The 20,438-nt window shown below is 44.1% G+C and overlaps 1 protein-coding gene across 1 annotated transcript in view; it reads right to left on the bottom strand.

The window, feature by feature from the left end:
• Positions 1 to 3,298: 3,298 nt before the first annotated feature.
• The window catches only part of LOC149284686 (eIF-2-alpha kinase GCN2-like), a 35,029-nt gene continuing 17,889 nt past the window's right edge, over positions 3,299 to 20,438 (bottom strand). Inside the window, exons 15-40 of the mRNA XM_089496314.1 lie at positions 20,136 to 20,258; positions 19,875 to 19,979; positions 17,087 to 17,096; positions 15,964 to 16,008; positions 15,637 to 15,716; positions 15,363 to 15,464; positions 15,029 to 15,079; positions 14,466 to 14,702; positions 13,890 to 13,965; positions 13,473 to 13,594; positions 12,542 to 12,591; positions 12,114 to 12,279; positions 11,536 to 11,652; positions 11,254 to 11,319; positions 10,975 to 11,145; positions 10,589 to 10,723; positions 10,015 to 10,137; positions 9,496 to 9,618; positions 8,590 to 8,676; positions 8,102 to 8,214; positions 7,477 to 7,535; positions 6,015 to 6,112; positions 5,509 to 5,577; positions 4,854 to 4,898; positions 4,217 to 4,332; positions 3,299 to 3,356 (exon numbers count right to left, since the gene is read on the bottom strand). Of these exons, the coding sequence (XP_089352440.1) occupies positions 3,299 to 3,356; positions 4,217 to 4,332; positions 4,854 to 4,898; positions 5,509 to 5,577; positions 6,015 to 6,112; positions 7,477 to 7,535; positions 8,102 to 8,214; positions 8,590 to 8,676; positions 9,496 to 9,618; positions 10,015 to 10,137; positions 10,589 to 10,723; positions 10,975 to 11,145; positions 11,254 to 11,319; positions 11,536 to 11,652; positions 12,114 to 12,279; positions 12,542 to 12,591; positions 13,473 to 13,594; positions 13,890 to 13,965; positions 14,466 to 14,702; positions 15,029 to 15,079; positions 15,363 to 15,464; positions 15,637 to 15,716; positions 15,964 to 16,008; positions 17,087 to 17,096; positions 19,875 to 19,979; positions 20,136 to 20,258 (2,547 nt within the window). The remainder of the gene's footprint in view (positions 3,357 to 4,216; positions 4,333 to 4,853; positions 4,899 to 5,508; positions 5,578 to 6,014; positions 6,113 to 7,476; positions 7,536 to 8,101; positions 8,215 to 8,589; positions 8,677 to 9,495; positions 9,619 to 10,014; positions 10,138 to 10,588; positions 10,724 to 10,974; positions 11,146 to 11,253; positions 11,320 to 11,535; positions 11,653 to 12,113; positions 12,280 to 12,541; positions 12,592 to 13,472; positions 13,595 to 13,889; positions 13,966 to 14,465; positions 14,703 to 15,028; positions 15,080 to 15,362; positions 15,465 to 15,636; positions 15,717 to 15,963; positions 16,009 to 17,086; positions 17,097 to 19,874; positions 19,980 to 20,135; positions 20,259 to 20,438) is intronic.

The following is a 20,438-nucleotide window of genomic DNA, read 5'->3' as shown; positions in this document are numbered from 1 at the left end:
CTACAGCCCTTCTAGCAAATTCCAGTTGCTGAATTGATGTGAGATATGATTGGATAGTTCTGAGTCTAAAGTCTGCCAAATGTGTTTAAGCCACGGTATTACCCGCAGGTAACCCCACTTGGCAGCCCTCCCATTACTCATGTAGGACGCAAAACACAGCTTTGGAATAACCCCTTCTAACTCCAAATATAATCAGTAATATTTTATAACCAAATGCAGTGGCGATTCTAGAAACAATATATAGGGGGGGGCACACAAGATACCACAGTCAAACTGGGGGGGCATTCATAATTTCCACCATTAAATCATACCACTGAGAAAATATATATATATATATATATATATATATATATATATATATATATATATATATATATATATATTGCCAAAAGTAATGTGCTATGGAATGATACTTTTGTTATTGGACTAACATAATACTCGGTCATTCAACATGGGAAGCCTGAAGCCACAATTTAGTACGACTAATCCTTGAAATAAATATTAGAGTAAATAACACAATACCTTAATTTTCCACTAAATTATTTCAGGGCCTTGGATGTTTTGTCCCCTGAAGTCACTACAACTTCAGGAGGGCATTTTATCTCTGGATAAGTATAAATTAAATAATTTCAACTGTAAGTTAAGTGCCAGGAAACAGATAACCAATCACACCGACACCCAGACACACACACCAGGACAGGCTCTGCCACACTGACACACAAACACACACACCAGGACAGGCTCTGCCACACCAACACCCAAACACACACACAGGACAGGCTCTGCCACACCGACACCCAAACACACACACAGGACAGGCTCTGCCACACCGACACCCAAACACACACCCCAGGACAGGCTCTGCCACACCAACACCTATACACACACACCCCCCAGGACAGGCTCTGCCACACCAACACCTATACACACACACCCCCCAGGACAGGCTCTGCCACACCCACATCAGGACAGGCTCTGCCACACCAACACCTATACACACACACCCCCCAGGACAGGCTCTGGTACACTGATAACCAAAAACACACAAACAGCAGGACGCAATCTACGTCACCGACGTCTACATCAGGATGGATTTTTCACACTGCATTGTTGTTTATACCCCCTTAGTGTTTTTGACCCTTGTGTATTGATGCCCCAGCCAGCACCCTTTTAGTATAGATTAATGTGGTGCCCCCACACCCTTGTATAATCGCCTCCAGCCACCACTATTTGTAATAATGCCCCCAGCAAGCCCCTCCCTTTATTATTGATTTATGTGATGGCCTCGTCACATATACGCATTAAACATGCATTTTTATCTACATAATGAGTACTTATCTCTTTGAAGTAAAGACTATGAAACATGATGTCAAAATTACAGCTGAACTGGCAGTTTCGTTAATATTAGACCCTGCTGATATATATATATATATATATATATATATATATAAATATAAATATTAGACCCTGCTGCCGATAGCAGGTATAGATCAACACATTAACACACAAACCCAGCTTTGCATGCATAGATCAATTGAAATTCACTCAGCACTGAAGGTATATATATATCAAATCAACAGAATCAAACATTCAAATCCTCTATTTGCAGGTATACAATAACAATATATAAAACGTAGCATTGCAGGTATAGATCAAATAAATACATGGAAACAGCATTGCTGGTATTACCGTATTTGCTCGATTATAAGACAACCCCCCAAAATCTGAATATTAATTTAGGAAAAAAAAAAAAAAGAAAAAGCCTGAATATAAGACGACCCTATAGAAAAAAAGTTTTACCAGTTAATGTTAATTCATGTAAACTATTTTTTTTTTATAAAAGCTATGATTGAGAAAAATATTTTGTTTTTAAGTCCTTTGATTTAACAAACTGCCCCCAGGCCTGTCACTCTGCCCCATAAATGCCTTAAACCCCTATATGCCACTGGGCCCTATGATATGCCTTTTAACCCTCTAAATGCCACTGGGCCCCATGATATGCCTTTTAACCCTCTATATGCCACTGTGCCCCATTATATGCCTTTTGACCCCCTATGTGCCACTCTGCCTCCAGACATGCCTTATACCCCTATATGCCACTCTGGCATTTAGGGGGTTAAAAGGCATATGATGGGGCAGAGTGGCATATAGGGAGGTATTAGGCATTTCAGGAGGCAGAGTGGCGTATAGAGGGTTAAAATGCATTTCTGGAGGCAGAGTGGCATTAAGGGGGTTAAAAGGCATTTCAAGGAGCACTCTGCCCACAGAAATGCCTTATGCCCCCCATTTAACACCTCCCCCAACAAAACAAAAAAAACAACTTACCGGTGCTTCTGACTCCCGGTGTGTTGTCCGGGCAGCGTGTAGACTTCCGCTGCAGCCGGAAGGAGGTGCGGCTAGCAGCAGGGTTGTCTGCGTCCATCGCGCAGACCTTCCCCGGCTGTCAGAGAGAATTCCCCGGTGAGTGCCATCTTTGCCCTTCCACAATTATACATCTATGATACACACATACTCATTAACTCATGCTCTCCCTCATTCAGACAATTCATTTACACATTAATGCATACCCTTCTCCCTCCCTTATCACACTGGATGGTTCCAAATTCAGCAGGGGGGGGGGGGAGGAATAACCTAGGGGAGGCAATTGCCCCCCCTTGCCCCCCCTGTAGCGACGCCACTGGAGGTGAGAACATACATATGACAGTTGTCCAAAAAACAAAAAAGCCTTTATTTACCGTATATCCTAAAACAGACATATTTCATCAGAATCCAAACAGACAATTAAAGTGGAGCCACCAACGTCACAAAAACTCCGCTTTAAGGTTAATTATATTTTATATACGCAGCAAAAAGGAATCCCAATCCGCCTTATCTGTGCATGGATGCCAGCAGCCATCACGAATACTTTCCACATGATTCTCTTCTTCCCTCTATAGGAAGCCGTGCGGCTTAAGAAAAAATGAACGATCGGGACAAAAGTCTCACTTATTTGTAAATCATGACAAATAGATTTAAGATACCCCTTAAGCTGCGGGAGTTTGCACTAGCGGCTAGCGGCGGTTTAACACTCAGGCAGCAGAGTGTGCGGAGGTTGCCTCTTTCCTTTATCCCGTGTAGGAATGTATACAGAAATTATATTTGATTGTATCGCTGATCCGATGGTTACAGAAAGCCGCAGAGCCTTGTGCTGCACTTCAGTAACGACAAATAAAAACAAAAATGTCTCCCACCGAGATCGTCCGTGTCCATAGTTCAGCGGTAGTGTGTCCCCGACGCGCCTTCCTCCGGGAGATCCCGACTACACCAGAATCTTGTAGTAATCGTCTCTGTAGCTGTATAACACCAGTACGGGCACTCTGTACAGAGAGAGAATCACGCGGGGCGTTAGACACCAGACGCCTGCTTCAGGTAGTTGTAGGCTGTTCAGGGAAAATGTAAGTTCTTGTTCTACACTACCTTCAAAAGTTTGGGGTCACTGGCGCTTTTTTCATGGAAGGACATTTCTGTCTGTAACATAATTTCAAAGGGATTTTCTAACAAACTATTAGCCTTTTAAACTTAAAATTGGATCAGTGAACACAACGTGCCATTTGAACGCAGGAGTGATGGGAGTGATAAAGGGCAGTTGGAACACCGGAGTGATTAGTGATAAAGGGGCCATTGGAACACCGGAGTGATGAGTGATAAAGGGGCCATTGGAACACAGAAGTGGGAGTGGTAAAGGGCCATTGGAACACCGGAGTGATTGGAGTGATTAAGGAGCATGGGAACACCGGAGTGATGGTAGCTATAAAGGGCCGTTAAAAAGAAAGCAGGAGTGATAAAGGGCCGTCGGAAAACAGGAGTGATGAGAGTGATAAAGGGCCATTGGAACACCGGAGCGATGAGTGATAAAGGGCCGTTGGAACACCGGAGTGATGAGTGATAAAGGGCCGTTGGAACACCGGAGTGATGAGTGATAAAGGGCCGTTGTCTATTTTAATAGACAAAATGTGCTTTTCTTTGAAAAGTGCAGTATATTTAAAAGTAATTAATAACCATTAAGTGGTTTCAACAAGTGTCCCAAGATTGGTGATAAAGAAAATAATGTGGAGAAAGAGGTATGGGGAAGGACCCATCAAGTGCTTCATGAACACTTTTCTACACAAACCCATGTAATCCTAATACTTATTACGCTAGAATGTGTAATCATGATGTCATAGGCAGCGGCTCTTACCTCTTTTCTATTTTGATGGTATAAATTTCATCAAAGACCAGTTTTAGATATCTTTGTTTTGGCAGCCGGGACATGAGTTGCTTTACTGAAGCGTTGAAAGTTTGTTCATCTCCAAACTGCAGAGAGAGAACTCGGAGCGTATAGTTAGTGCGGAACGTATAAGAACCCCCAGTTATTGCTCGTGATCGTTCTGGGAGACGTGCCTCTGTTATTGCAGTGAGACCCTTAGGTCCGTTCTTATTATCAGCGCATGTACTATCTCAGTATCTTACTGAGCGGCTTAATATGTCACCGTTTATTGCTGTTTAAAGTAACAGTTGTCTATAAAAGCGACAAAGCAACCTTTGAGATAGTACTGCTGGTTGGAATGTTGCCACTTGTTACTATGGGGCTAAGACGACATTTGAATCTTTGCACCGCTATCACTAATATACATAGCCTGAACTATGTGTTGTGTAGAAGAGCCACATCCGTGGCCTATGACCGAGTCTATTCATGGTGGTGATATCCCTGTTACGGAAAACCGATTGTGGTGACGACAGGGCAGCTGTATCTTGGTCTGTAACTAGCTACGTCGTCCCCTCATCACGCTGCTTAGACTAGAAGCGTTTATTGGGACAAAGCCGGTGTTACTCACCTCCAGCGCTAACAAATTCTGGATGGTTTCTCTTGACAGATCCACCTAGAGAATGTTAGAAACGAAACGTATAGATAAATGTGAACGTATTAGATGAAAGCTTGATCAGTATGATGGGAATAGTAGTCCGGCAACATCAACAGACGCTGGGCATGTAGTATGTTGTTTTTCTGTAAGATAGTCTTTAGTTGATACCTTTTATTTGGCCGACACAGAAAGATGTAAAGTCACATGAGCTTCTGGGACCTCAGAGGTCTCTGCTTCAGATGCAACCATTCCCAGTGACTTTACATATATCAGTGGAGGCATCGGAAGCAAACTGTGTACAACGATCTGATGCGCTGAATGTTCTCCTTAAAACCTGCTGTAAGTCTGTCTAATGGAGCCCGAAAGGGGAGATGGAGCACAGAATCCCCAAAATACAGTTTAGGGAGTGGGCTGTGAATCCGACGGGTGAAGCGCGGCTTCTCTTCACCACCCTGTCCTTCTTCATGTTCGGCAAAAGACCTAAGTCCCTCATCTCAAATCCTAACTACTGTCTGCGGACCTCCAATAATCTCTGCCGTCTAAACACAACCCGGATACACACCGTGCCAACGAGGGCACAAAATTCCAAAAGTGGAATCCGCTCCACAGCATCAAAGACAATACTTACCGCCAGGATTTCAATTTCAGTGTTTCGCTGCTGGAAGTGCGTGATAAAGGCTTGGAGTTTGGAAAGTACCTGCAAAAGGACAGTGCTTTTAAAGAACATATCAAGATTCCTTAACATCACACACACATTACACTCACACACGCACTCACTGGTTCCCCTCTAGGTAAACTATCCAATTCTTAGGTTCCCTTTGAAGGAATCGGTTATGGCAGAAAGTGATTGTATTAAACCCGTCTTGCGTTTTCTGCGTATTGGTAGGGGTGAGTGTTAGTGGTGGTTTTTAATGCACCGCATGCCCGGATGGGACTGTCTTGGTGATGTTACTGTTGCCAATTCTCACCGCCAGAATCTCTTGACAATAGAAATTGTTAGAAGTAGAGGTAACTACGGTGTCTGCTGTCCTCGGCACGGCTGCCCAGTTCACTTGTCGGGGTATTAACAGGAAGATGCATTCATTGTCCGCAGAAAGAGACCATCGCGATGTGAATTCAGATCAGAACGGTTACCTGAGTTTCAAAGCGGCGTCTCGCGCTCGAAGACAGCCTTTCCGGTGAAATGACGCCGACGTTGGGGATTATGGTCGGGCTGTGCTGCTCAAACTGGCCTGCCGTGAAGAGAATGTTCTGGTTAATCTCCTCCATGCAGAGAAACATGGCTCTCCATCACGTTAGGTGGAACATTCCGTCCTTTGAATTATCGCAATCGACAACGAAGGAATGATAGAATCTATACAAACAGACTTTTGACCAAACTCGCTTAGATTGTAAGCCTGCGAGCCCGGACCTCTTTACCCTAGTGTATGGGGGGTCTGAGTCGGACGGTTTTGTCAGACTCTTTGTATGGACTGCTGGAAGCTCTGCGTAAATCGTTGGCGCTGTGTAAGAAGGATGATGATCTGAGTATTATCTAGTAATTATCATATAGTAAGTCGTCGTCATAGCTTGTTGAAAGTTGTTGCCATGAAATGCCAGCGGAGTTTAGTGATCGAGTTCACATCGTTAAAGCTTTGGCATTTAGAGACTAGATCTCTGAGAGTAGGTGGCAAAAGATAAGATGGGGGGCTCATGATTCTGGTGAGTGCGATGCCCAAGGTGTATGTTCCCGAGTACAGGACAGAATGAGTTCGATTTATTAGCCGAACGATCTTGCTCTACTCTGGGAGAAGATGATATTAAACAGCGGAAGGTTTTGTGGTTTGTGACGTGGCACATGCCCCGAAGCAGTCCGATGATTAAGTCTAAGGATTAGAGTAGCTGCCGGTTCTTTAGTACTATTGTTATGGGGTTCCACGTTACAAACCCTTACGGTTCCCTGTGTTCCGAGTTCTACGTGTTTTACTTGTGTTGGGGGGGGGGGGGGGGGGCTGGCATGGTCACAGTCTACAAACTAGGGACTACGAACGTGTGCTGTCTGTCCGTCCGTCTGTCTGTCGTTGGATTTGATTCAGAGATGCTCAGTTTAAAAGTTTACCTTGGCAGCAGCCTATGGCAGATCCAGCATCACCTTAATTTCCTTTCCTGACCTGACCCTTACAATGGCTGCAACGCGCACCTTTACAATAGGGGGGTACCTGAGAAGACGGAGTGAAGATGGCTGTTCCCCTGCTACACATATAAGGTGGGTTTTCATACATACATACATACATACATACATATATATATATATATATATATATATTGCTTATTTTAATATTTAACGCCACGATGGAGGTTTATTTACTGTGTAGAACTCATAAATGGAGGTTCTGGAGAAAGTGACTTATCTGCTTTAATCTGCTGCCTTTATATAAACCTATCCATCGTATCTTGCTGCACTGTACTAAATAATGGGAAAATAGAATTCCTGGGTTTAAAGAAGCCACGTGACTAAAGCTGCACCATAAAGAAACTTAAGCGATATAACATCCCGCGTACCCCGGTGTTCTAGAACGCAAAGCAAAACTCTACAAACAGGACACTCCGAACTTACTCTGGGAGATGGAAAAGGATCCTTTCACGTTTTGTGCCGACAGACTCTCCAATACTTCTCTAAACAGAGACAAGGAGGGAATATGTTGACGGTTGTGTTATGTTTAACCCCAATCTGTCATATCCTACAGGATTTGCCTGTGCTATATATAAAAGATCTAAAGTATTTTAACGAGTGAGATTTCATGTGTTTTGAGTTATTAATTTGGCTTTATAGCCGTGTCTATGTACTGATCCATTTCATTTAATGCGTATGGCCGTGTGACTTCATTCTGGCGCACGTACCCCTTTGTGTGTCTGGGTAGCAGTGACTGAATTATGGGGTTTAATAGGTAGTTTTTCTTATTAGGGAACAATAAGGTTAAAGTAATTTAGGGAATAGAGAGAAGTGCTAGAGAACAAGCAAGACTCTTATTCCGCAGTGAAAGTCGTCAGATACCGGGATACCAGACGTGGACTTATGCCGAGAAGTCTATGCCCCGTGAACATCGCGCTGTACACCGAGACCGGGCAGCATCACGGGAAATCCGCCACATGACAGCAGCAGGTAATAAACCCGTTATTTCTCCATCTGTCATTAAATGACTGTGTGTAATGCTGGCGATATATTTCATTAAGACGATTACCTGCTACTTCTTTCTTCAAAGCCCCTGAGCCGAAGTTTCTGCACGAGGTGATCTATGAGTTCCGACTCTAGGATTCTCTTCTCGCTCTGCCGTTCCTTCTCAAAGGTTTTCAGCTGTTTGACAAAAAAACCCAAATGACTCTCCTGGTCTCGTTCTCAATTACCGGTGTAACTAATAATGGTCGACAGCAAGAACACGCGTGTATTCTGCATCGCCCAAACTGAAGGAGTGCACCAGTGTTACCAACGTGCTTACGCAAGGAATAGCTGGCGTGTTTACCTCATCCCAAAGGTGAGTACTGCCCCATTTATATCGGATGAAACCCCTTAACTATACGCCTTGTCCAGCAAATGTAGAGGTTTTTACTTAATAATAATACTGTATGCCCCCTGCTGGTGCCAGCAGGTGAGCTCCTTGGGGTATCAGCCATTCTATAGAAGAACGAGTACTGAACTATTCAAAGAGCTGCTGTCTCTTTAGAGCTTTACCTTGACATGGCTTCCTTCTTTGTCTGAGATAATAGCGGCGCATGTGATTCCGTACAGTCTGCAATATTCCTGTAATTCATCCTGTGACTAAACAGAAATCCAACAGGTTAGTAGCGAGGTTGTGCCGTGCGAATGTATCTCCCCATACCATACAAAGTACTGTGCTACGGCACAGGCTGGCGCCCCAAAACACAAAGTCTGGCACTTTAACCAGAGAGCTGCAACTTAATAGTGTTTGTGCAGTAAAAGCACGCAGCGTGGAAATGGCTTCACTCGACTAGGTAATACAGATACAATCGCCGACAGTGCATCAGGCGCCCGCACAATCGCTGACAGTGCCTCGCACACGCCCGCACAATCGCCGACAGTGCCTCACACGCGCCCGCACAATCGCCGACAGTGCCTCACACGCGCCCGCACAATCGCCGACAGTGCCTCACACGCGCCCGCACAATCGCCGACAGTGCCTCACACGCGCCCGCACAATCGCCGACAGTGCATCACACATGCCCGCACAATCGCCGACAGTGCCTCACACGCGCCCGCACAATCGCCGACAGTGCCTCACACACGCCCCCCACATGTATAATCGCCGACAGTGCCTCAGGCTCCCGCACAATCACCGACAGTGCATCACACATGCCCAGCCACACGCACAATCACCGACAGTCTAGGAACAGAATCTTGCCCTGTTGAGAACTGGGTTGGGATCCACAGCCTAATACACATAAGACACTGACAGTCCCTTACACATAATCTTCCTACTAAAACTGTGTGTAATGAAGTATTAGGTGCCACTGCGCAAAATGTGTGTAACGCTCAGAAGCCGGCAACAAACGTTCCATTTCTTATCTGCTCTTTCCTAGGAGATTCTGGTGAGCTGCTGTGCGTGACGTCTGCACATACCTCCGACCAGTCGTACATGATCTCAGCAGTGATCCCTGCTGTCCACAACTTCTGGATTATGGTAAGAGCTCTGTTCACAGACATCTGCCCAGCGCTTACCACTAGCACATCACAGCTGCTTACCTGGGGGGGGGAGAAAACACACTAAAGTGAAGGGTGCGTGGGGTATTTATCTGGGGGGTATTACTGCGCATTCTTCACTGCTCAGGAAACACGTAAGATAGAATACTTTACTGTATTTCTAAAATACAGCGCATGTATTGTTATACTTTCCATGTAATGTGGCAGCATTTAAGGCCACAAAAGACTTTCATGGCTATAATTCGTAGTTAAGTTTTTCCTACACCTTAACTAAGCTGACTGTGTGTGTATATATATATATTATATATAGTATATATTATTAACCCTTACAATCCTGGGGATTGGACATGGTCATCCTCTGTAAGAAATCCTTAAAGTTCCCAGGTATCTGCGTTTTATTAGGAACGACTCGGATGTAGAAACAGTCTTACAGCAGACGTTATTGCTTACGTTTTCTTCCGCGCCGGAAAGCGCTGCAGATATTTTGTCTATGGCTATGCTGACACCCACAGCGTAGGGAAGAGCGATGGATCCTGACTGAGGTCCTCTAAACTGTGAAATCTACAAAACATACAAACAGTGGAGGGATCGAGCCCAACACAATATTCAGTAACAAAGTACAAAAAGACTTTTCTGCAAAAAAAATAAAAATATTTTATTTACACAATTTAACACACATAAGCAGGTCTTTTGCTATTTCTATACGTATTATCGGTGTTTTTCAAGTGCTAGAACCCTGTGATAGCCTCATACCCAGAAAACTTTCTGGACTCCCATAAAGGGACAGTATTACGGCTTAATTTGTTGGCCCCAGAGATCGGTTCTGCCACGTCACTAAAATATTACTTGGTGGGATGTGAACTGCCGCTGGGCTTCACTGATTACAAAGATGCGCCTGCGTTTGGTAACCGATAAACCCACACGCAGTCTCATCACTATTATTCAAGTGGATAATACAGGGTTACTTGTTCACAGACAGAGGAAAAGCTCTATTATTACATCGTGTACTCACCAGATGGTCGTATCTGCCACCAGCTGCAAGAATCTCCGGGACGATCCTCTGCCGGCGTTTAATATACGCTACGAACTGAAACACGATCCCGCTGTGCTGCTGCATCTTATACACAAGCCCAAAGTTCACAACCACCTAGAGGTGAAAGGTATGCTATACATAAGATATGACCTGAAATGTCGACGACACTTGAGGCCAGACTGAGAAGGAGAGGGCATAGAGAAAGGGTTGGGTAAGGAAGATGTCTATGTAGAGCGGCTAGAGGTGAGCTGTGAAAACTCACCATATGTAACATTAAACCCACTGTCGTTTAAGCAGCGTATCCAATGCCCGCCTGTGTTACACGCTTATTACACGTATAACATAAGTGCTGCTTAAACTCTCACCTGCAGCTTTATCCCAAGCCTCTTCACCAAGCCGATAACTTCTTCCAGGTCTTTTAAGCCTTGTTTGGCCAACATGCCAACTCCCGATTTCTGTTTCGTCAGGGTGGACATTGCTGGCTCCAAGTCCTGAAGCTCTCCTTTCTGTTCGATGAACTTGTAAAGACGATGCAGCTGAAACTTTAATCAATATATAATCAAAATATGAACAGGGAATGGGCCGTCAAGGCTGACAATTCTACCCATTGTATGTCGCATTCAAAATAACTATCCATGACTTACGTTGTTCTCGGAAAGAGAGAGATTGCAAAACTTGGCTTCAACTTCTCTTTTTGTCAACTTCTCAATCTGCAAATACATTTTCATGGAAAAACATGGGGTAATATAATAATAATAAAAATTAATTCACTTTGTTCCCCCCTATAGAGGTAAATAGTCTATGTTTTTAAAATAATCCAGATAATATTCTAAATACGGGTCTCACATACTAAGCATTTCAGGTTAAAGACCTCCTCACTCTTCCTGCGGATAATGGATGGCATTTTTTATTTAATTTGCGCTTACCATGGCGTCGTAGAGTATATTATACACCTGAATAAGTTTATCCTCTGGCACGCCACAGTGAAGAAGTATGGCTTTCAATAAAGATGTGTGGTTTACGTATATACTGTAATTCCTTTCCTAAAAAAAAAAAAAAAACACACAGAAGTTTTCCATTTACAGCGAGCATGTCACAGCGAGAACGTCACTAATTTTCTTCATTTTTGTGACAGAAAGTGGAGTGCCGGTTGTTTCTGCACCCTTGGAACAGAAATCCAGCCCTAAATATGAGTTCCAGGTACAAGACTCTATCCTTAAAGGTACAGCGACTTGGGAAATGATGCTAGAGTCCTTTTCCGAGTGTCGGTCTCGTGTGCTAATCTCTTGGCGCTCCTGATCACCGAAATCACAGTGAAATAGGAAGTGACTGTGCCCGTGGAAGTCTCATAAATATTAAAGGTCTGACTCTCTACGCTACAAAAAACGGGTCTTTGCTGCCATCAATGTCTATGTTACTGATGCACACCGTACTTTGTATAGCTGGTGATGTCAGCGCGTACCTCCACCAATCAGAGATAGATAATGGTGTCATCGGCACCTACCTGTAAAGCGGGGAATTCCTGGATGATCTCATAGATGGTGTATATGGTTTCAGCAATGGGCAAGTAGCTGTTCAAAGAGGTGATGATGTCAAAAGCACACTCTATGAGCTCCTTCGGGTGGCATCGGTTCAACTTGCGTGGCCTAAACACACGCTCGATACAGTATCTAAAACAGAAAATCCATGTTACATACATAAATCCATGTGTTACATACATAAACCCATGTGTTTCATACACCCGGCACACGTAGCTAAAGTAAAAGTAATTTTTCTCAATTTAATGGGAAGGAAAAACGAGCAGCTTCACGTAGACCGAGCTTCACGTAAAAATCCAAAGGTAAGTATCATAAACCCAGAGTATTACGCAGGCTTTTCATTTATATAATGCGCTGAGCATCATTCAATATCGTTTGCTTAATTCATAATTACCTTTTGAGGTTTGTAACATTATTTCTGGCGACAAATCGTGCAAACGGAATCTATAGGGGGGGAGAAAAGGTTATAAGCCTCATCAGCTTCCATTTTTTTAAACAAACCAATCAGGGACCGTTCTAGAACATAATTTATTTTAAATTGCAATTAGACCACATCGTTAGTCTGCTACTTTGGTTTTATACGTGACCAGAATGTGCAGGAATATTCTACAAATGTGTTAAAGATGGCTGCCCTTAGAAATCAGGAAATACGCGCCCTGACGCAGAAATTGTGTATATTGCTTGTTTGGTATGTCTCTGTGTTTTGTAGGTCTCCTATGGAACAGCCTTCCCAGTACTGTACTGCTGCAAGACCGAAAAGGCAGATGATTGCCCTCTTCGGTGATCGGACACCCTGCATGGAGGACAGTGGCCATGGAGGACCAGAGATAAATACCCATGTGGCACAGGTTAATACAGTGAGAGACAGACAGAAGCTCATCCCGAATATAAGGTTAGGTTTGAGAGTGAATGGCCCTAATGGTTGTTTCTACGTTTGCGTAACATCATGGATGCCCGAGCGGAGGTCGGGCACGGTACTCTTGGAAGGACGGTCTCAGCGAACCCTTAAGATAATTACATCTAAACATTCTTCTAATTTAGGACAACGCTCTGATCATAGAATTATTGGGAATGGAAAAAGTGTTGCTTTTCATTTACATCCCGCATTCTGACACTCCAACTTCTAAAACAGCGGCTGCTCTGTTTGCATAGTAACCATGCCCAAGTAGTGATGAGCAGCTGTGGCCCTATTTACTCACTGACATCATTTTAATCCTCGCATTTGGTCTACCTGCTTGTTACTGGAGACTGCCGAGGGCAGTTACTAGAGTGTTACAAATCAAAGCGGTATTTGCTTTAGTAACAGGTGAGAAGCCGGCACGTACCCGGAGATTGTATGGAAGAGTCACGAGCATGCCGCTGTGATCCATAAAGCACGCGGACTCGCTGCTGTCGTACGTGCCTCTGCTCCTCGGCATGAGCAACGGTGTGTGTAGCTTCAGAGCTCCTGCCCAAAGAACAAAAGAAACACGACAATAATCATTCCAGACATGGAAGGTCGCAAAGTACCGGTGGGATCTGTGCCCCCTTACAAAGTGTATGGTATCAAGTAAAAAGGTGTAGAGTGTTCAGTGGTATATATATCCATAATGACTTATGTTAATTAGACCAAAAAAAACAAAAAACGGCAGTTCTGATGACAGAGCCTCACAGATCGCTTCTATCATTAATGTTCATACACTATAGAAACATAACGAAACCTACAGCAAGAGGGACTATGTATTTTTTTTTCTTCAACTCACCATGTCTTTTAAACACTTTGCAGATGGTCTCACAAACGTGGTGGTGGATCCTAGCCGAACGGGCCGAGAAGCTACCCTGGAGTGTAGAGAAGAGAAAATCGGATGCCGATAAAACAGCGGTTCTACCAAGCTGCAGACCCTGAACATGATATATCGCTATACAGCGAATTAAAAAATGGTTGAAAAATGTATAAAATGTAATAGGTATGTTTTAAATCAATGAGGGGATAAACATAAATGTATACTATGTCTTGTAACTGGACCTTGCCAGAAGCGCTGTGCTGCAGCTCTGGATCTTCTCTGTACTGTATTTTTCGTACAGGTTAAGTCCAGTAACCTTGTGCCAAATTCCAGTTGCATTTTATTTAATCACCAAGCTACGATGTTTATGGAATCCTTGCTCACTAACACTTTACTGCGAGCCAACATCTGACGTTCTAAGTGCAAACATTGCACACGTTATTTTTATTTACAAGGTTACCCATCTACTTAGCGAGAGACAATATTAAATAAACCAAGCCAGAAACTATAGGATGCAAAGCGGACTTCACACATCCTCGCGACTACACTTTTTACCTTGTATATATCGCTATCGTACGTAAAGTCCATGGCCGGAGAAATGCGTTGGGCGAGAATCTGGCTCATCATGGTGCGATAAGCTTTTCCGTCTATATTGGCCAAAGTGTGATGTAAAACCTCGTGGAGCTCGGACTCTTCCAGTTGTGGTGGGGGTAAGAGGTCGCATCTCAACAGCTCCATGGCGGTGGGGCGAGATGCAGGGTCGTGGTTCAGAAGCCAGGTAATTACCTTCCTCTGCAAGGAAACAAAACAATACACGTCTCATTAGGACGCTGTTTTTATCAACCAAATATCTTCAAGAAACTCTGTCTTCAGATCAAAGGTATTTCTATAAATCGACACAGGTACGCTGTTACCGCTACACAGACACTTTTTAGTTTGCATGGCAACACAGTTTATTTCTGTACAATGTGCCATCTACACACTGCGATGCACCATACATAGCATTGCTTTAGCAAGACAAACATTCTCCGCGCCGTTGCGCCTTTGATACATAAACATGCAGCCGACGGAAAGGTATCGCTCGCTACCTGCCAGCGGATCCACAAGAAACACTTTACCTGCTTCTCATATTCCAACGCGTCAAAATCGTCCGGGAAGGCAATCGAGGGCTGCGGAAATAATAATATATTTTACTGGTAATAAATTAAAAAAAAAGGCATTTTCCGGAAAGACTCGCACACGCACACACACACACACACCTAGCCCAACTCTCGTGATACGAGATGCCATAAGGAAGCTCCTTCTAACGGATAAAAGCGTTCCTCAGTGGGTAGCAGCATGCAATATTTTGTATGGATTACTGCTCAAGTTCCCGAATCGGCTTATGCGGTAAGGAAACAAGGACGTTCAAGCGTCGAGCTGTTTCTGCTTCTTACCCACACATGACCGTACCTGCCGTAGCTTGCTCAAGACGGAAATCCTTTCGGAGCTTGTGTCCATCGGCCTGTAGGACATCTCGAACAAAATGATACCCAGGCTGAAGAGATCCACTTTCTAAACACAATACGATTAGCGTTATTAAAGAAGCTGAGCTGAAATCAAACATGGTCATTATCAAGACATAAATAAGATCACTAATCTAACGCAGACACGTCTTCTCAGAGGCTTTACGGACTTTTAACGCGATGTTTTAATGGGCTACCTGGCTTCGCCGTTGTGGGTTTACCTGGTTGTACGACGCTTTGGTGTTCCCTTGAACTTCTGGACTAACGTACAAGGCGGTGCCGACCATTCCAGTGAGTTTGCCTGTGTATAATAATATATACGCACATAAAAAACGTGCGGATAATTGATGTGGCGGAAATCCCTTTAACACACAGCGGATACGAGCATTGACTGTCGTAAGAATGCAAATTGGAATTGCGATAAGTTACTGCACGCCAACTCTTACGAAAACAGAGAGGGCAAAAAGGTTTAGGAACACTTAATGATTATAAATCCTCATGATTGTGTCATTATAAAATCATTCGTTTACAATAAATGTATTATTCACCCTCGGGATCCGTTTTAGCCAGGTCGCTTCGGACTTGATCCTCTTCTCCCTGCGTAAGCAGAAAAGCAAAAACAAAAAACCTTTAAAGCTCTGTCTTCAATTTTAACTAATTTGGCTTACAACTGAAAACAAGAGCAGTGGAAGGGTTCCGTATTGCACATTTTTGCATGCTAGTTCGTCTCCATTGTAGCACATACATATGTACAATAACATCCAATATATCCAATAACGTAATAAATTATTGCCCTGGAATAATTGAGTACCAGCCCCTCGTTTTTCCATGGCAAGGTGCACATCCTACTGCCTGGTTAGGTGTATCTTATGCAGTACATGAAGTTAGTTGTTCAAACCTCCATGGCTCCTGTATGGCTGTACATAAAGTTTTATTTGTGGGTCAGAAGCAGGCCTTATATATCCAGGGCGAGACCCGGAAGTCTGTCTGTCCTGTGGTGTAAAGGTTATGTGCACAACCAACAATGCAAAAAGTTACTTGTTTGAACTCCTGTATGTAATGTTTTAGAGTGGGTACTTATGAGTATTTGCGCGTCAGGAGCAGGTAGGAGTGTGTGGGGGGGGAGAGTAGGAGTGTGTGGGGGGGGGAGAGTAGGAGTGTGTGGGGGGGAGAGTAGGAGTGTGTGGGGGGGGAGAGTAGGAGTGTGTGGGGGGGGGGGAGTAGGAGTGTGGGGGGGAGCAGGAGTGTGTGGGGGGGGAGAGCAGGAGTGTGTGGGGGGGAGAGCAGGAGTGTGTGGGGGGGGAGAGCAGGAGTGTGTGGGGGGGGGAGAGCAGGAGTGTGTGGGGGGGGAGAGCAGGAGTGTGTGGGGGGGGAGAGCAGGAGTGTGTGGGGGGGGGAGAGCAGGAGTGTGTGTGGGGGGAGAGCAGGAGTGTGGGGGGGGAGAGCAGGAGTGTGTGGGGGGGGGAGAGCAGGAGTGTGTGGGGGGGGAGAGCAGGAGTGTGTGGGGGGGGAGAGCAGGAGTGTGTGGGGGGGGAGAGCAGGAGTGTGTGGGGGGGGAGAGCAGGAGTGTGTGGGGGGGGAGAGCAGGAGTGTGTGGGGGGGGGGAGAGCAGGAGTGTGTTCTCATGTAGTTATGGTTTGTGATCCTTCCTGTTTTAATACCCTTTAATACTTGATTGTGCCTGCTCCATTGCATGGATGACCAAATGACAAACTAGTTATTAATTCCAATATGAACAGGCAGCTTCTATGATAACAATCCATGAACGCCTGACTTTGTGTCACTTGACCCTGAAGTCTTCCCCACCACGCAGTCCAGTGAAAATTTACTAGGTAACAATTTTGTGTGGTAGGTTTTGGGCATTTAACTCCTTAACAACCAGGGACATCCCTGGCACGGTATGGGGTTTAACAAACGACCCCAGTATATACCATGTCTTCATAGGCTGGAGGCCGGCCACTGGAAAGTGCATTTATAGAAAGTGATCAACGAGGGTGGTGTTGCCTCTATCACTCTACACATGAGATGTTACTAAACACACTCACATTATAGATTCTTATTAACTCACTAAAAGTCAAAATTCTTAATTGAAAACATGATATAAGCATGTCCTGAATTTGGCATTTTAGCCCCAATAATCTGAGAAAACCCAGGTATGGATGGCATTATTTAAGCCTAGAAATGTTGGTTGCATTATAGGTATCTGTAAATTCTTAGTACATTTTTACTTTAATTGCAATATATGTGTGGTGGTGGGTGGGTGGGTGGATGATGTTAACATTGGGTAAACTTTGCCATAGATTGGTGGTAAAACGGCTCAATAAAAACATCAAAAGCGCCCATGTGGTCTACTTCTGAAAAATATGTAGGGGGTTCAGGACCAGTGATACAATGTTTCCATTGCAAATTTTAAACAAAACAAAACATCAATATTGAAATGGCAATACACTACTTGTATTAATCTTTAGTTTTTGTAAATGAGAAAGTTACTAATTTTGTTATTTTTACATATTAGCATATAGTCGATACTATCAAAATTACACGCAGACAAGATGGGCTTAATGGTTCCAATCTTCCATCACTTTACTATAGTAATTTGGCTGTAATGTTTCTCTTTCAGTAAACCCACACAGACACACACTGCAGACATTGTACATGCATTTATGTGTAAGTGTATGGTGTTAGAGTGACTGTATGTACGTGAAAAAAAAAAAACACATTAGTCTGAAATGAGATACACATGAAAACACAGTTCTTAATATCACTCACTGTCGCCCATGACATCAGGTAACTGGTTGAGACCAACAGAGAGCACCAGTCTAGTTTATACAATGCAAAAAAATTAATGTGAAATTCACCATTTTCAAGTTTATTGAAATAAATTACTGAAAACAAAGTTGTTTTTTTTGTTTGTTTTTTTAAAACATAGGAATTACTTTCACGGTAAATAAACATTGCAAATAAACTCATGCTGAGAAATAAAAAAGCTCTAAAGAAAGTAGAGAGAGGGTGACAATGTATTTAAGTATAAGGTGTTTCAAGGGATGTACGTACACGTACACACAAGTGTTTGATGTTAGAGTGGTTAGTATGTTTCTAATTGCATGTGTATGTTGTAAGTGTGTATGCATGTATGTGTAAAGTGTTAGTGTATGTATGGTTATGGTGTTAGCGTGCATGTATGCATGTATGTGTTAGTGTAGAGGTGCCACTGACCATCACATCTCCAACTTCCTAATTCATTCCACACACAAATTATCACCCAACCACCACAGTCATGCCCCATCATATTCCTCAACACCATAAAATCAATCCACTGCCATTACCACCACATATTAACACCACATTCATGCTCCTCCAATGTCTTGCTCCATAACATAATGTCTCATCTCTATACCCATTATCACGAGCCGGGCAAGAAAATCAGGGAGGATCCTAGAAGTAGGGCTTATGATGGACTCTGTACTCCACGATGCTTTACAAATAACTGGTAGGGACAGACAGGCAGGAAAGGGGCCCCCGCAGGCGGCAAGAAAGGGGCCCCCGCAGGCGGCAAGAAAGGGGCCCCCCCAAGGCGGCAAGAAAGGGGCCCCCCCCAAGGCGGCAAGAAAGGGGCCCCCCCAAGGCGGCAAGAAAGGGGCCCCCCCAAGGCGGCAAGACAGGGGCCCCCCAAGGCGGCAAGAAAGGCCCCCCCCCAAGGCGGCAAGAAAGGCCCCCCCAAGGCGGCAAGAAAGGGGCCCCCCCAAGGGGGCAGGGCAGGCGGCAAGAAAGGGGGCCCCCGCAGGCGGAAAGGGGCCCCCGCAAGGCGGCAGGGCAGGCGGCAAGAAAGGGGGCCCCCCCAAGGCAGCAGGGCAGGCGGCAAGAAAGGGGCCCCCCCAAGGCGGCAGGCCAAAGAGCGTCAAAGGAAAGTTGCCACTCACAATGGAAAGACCTGCATGTATACAAAGGGGCAGGGGTGCACCAGATAACGAGCCCCAGCCAACAGAATTTGTTTGTAGGCCAAGTCCCCAAACCCAGAAGAGTGGTCACATGTTGAAAGAGCACCTCAATGGGTGTAATATATACAGAAGCCTGGCAAGCATGGTGTAATTGTGATATCCTACCACCACTTCCCTTTATATTCATACAATATTCAATATTAGCCCCAAAAATCCTTTTCCTGACCCCCCCCCAGTCTAGGTCTGTGAACAATTATTGGCAAGCCCAACTGGTCTGCCAGGCTGTGCAGTGACTGAAACCACATCATACCCAGTGTAGAGCTGAGTGGCATAAGCACAGTGGGAAAGCATTTATTTTTCTCCTGCAGCATCACTAGAGGCCACATCTATAAGCCTTGATTTAATAAGAAATTGACATGCAGTTATGTTATGTCCAGAATGAAGGCTTAAATAAAAAATAAAAAAAAAGTTAGACAACAAAATTATAAAAGTGTGCCCACACATAATTTAAGAGCACTTACTGCACTGGCTGGGTGGTCTGTGGCCAAGCCAAAATCCCCAATTTTCACATGATCTTCGGAATCTAAGAAGATATTGACAGGCTTTAAATCTCTGTGGATCATTCCCTGTTGGTTAAAACAAAAAAAAACAAAAAAAAAAAAAACCACACAAAATTATGAAACAGCTGCCTGAAAACCACATAAACGTGCTTTAGACTTGTTTTATCGGAGTGTCTTCTAGCAAAACAAAATTAGCATGGATCAAAAACCCTCTCACACTACCTGCTCATGAATATAAGCTAGTCCATCCAAAATCTCCCGAAATAGTCTCCAAAGTCTACTCATGTCCAGATACAGTCCTTGGTCTATTGTGTCCCGTAATGTACTCTTCTCACAATACTCCATCTGTAAGAAAATCATCAAGGTGAAACGTTACTCATTAGAAAATTTGACTCTACAAATATATATAAATATCTTTGTGCATATTTTTGCGTTGCACATATAATTTACTCACTTATTTGGGTGCGCAGACACTTGTGTGGTTTTGATTAGATATAAATACGCACATTCTTGGAGATGTCCATG

This window comes from Sceloporus occidentalis, unplaced genomic scaffold (genome assembly GCF_023333645.1).
Source record: "Sceloporus occidentalis isolate IW3139 unplaced genomic scaffold, rSceOcc1.0.p SCAF_89, whole genome shotgun sequence".
Lineage (NCBI taxonomy): Eukaryota > Metazoa > Chordata > Lepidosauria > Squamata > Phrynosomatidae > Sceloporus > Sceloporus occidentalis.
Note: the sequence above shows the minus strand (reverse complement) of the source record. Positions and strands in the feature narration are given on the sequence as shown.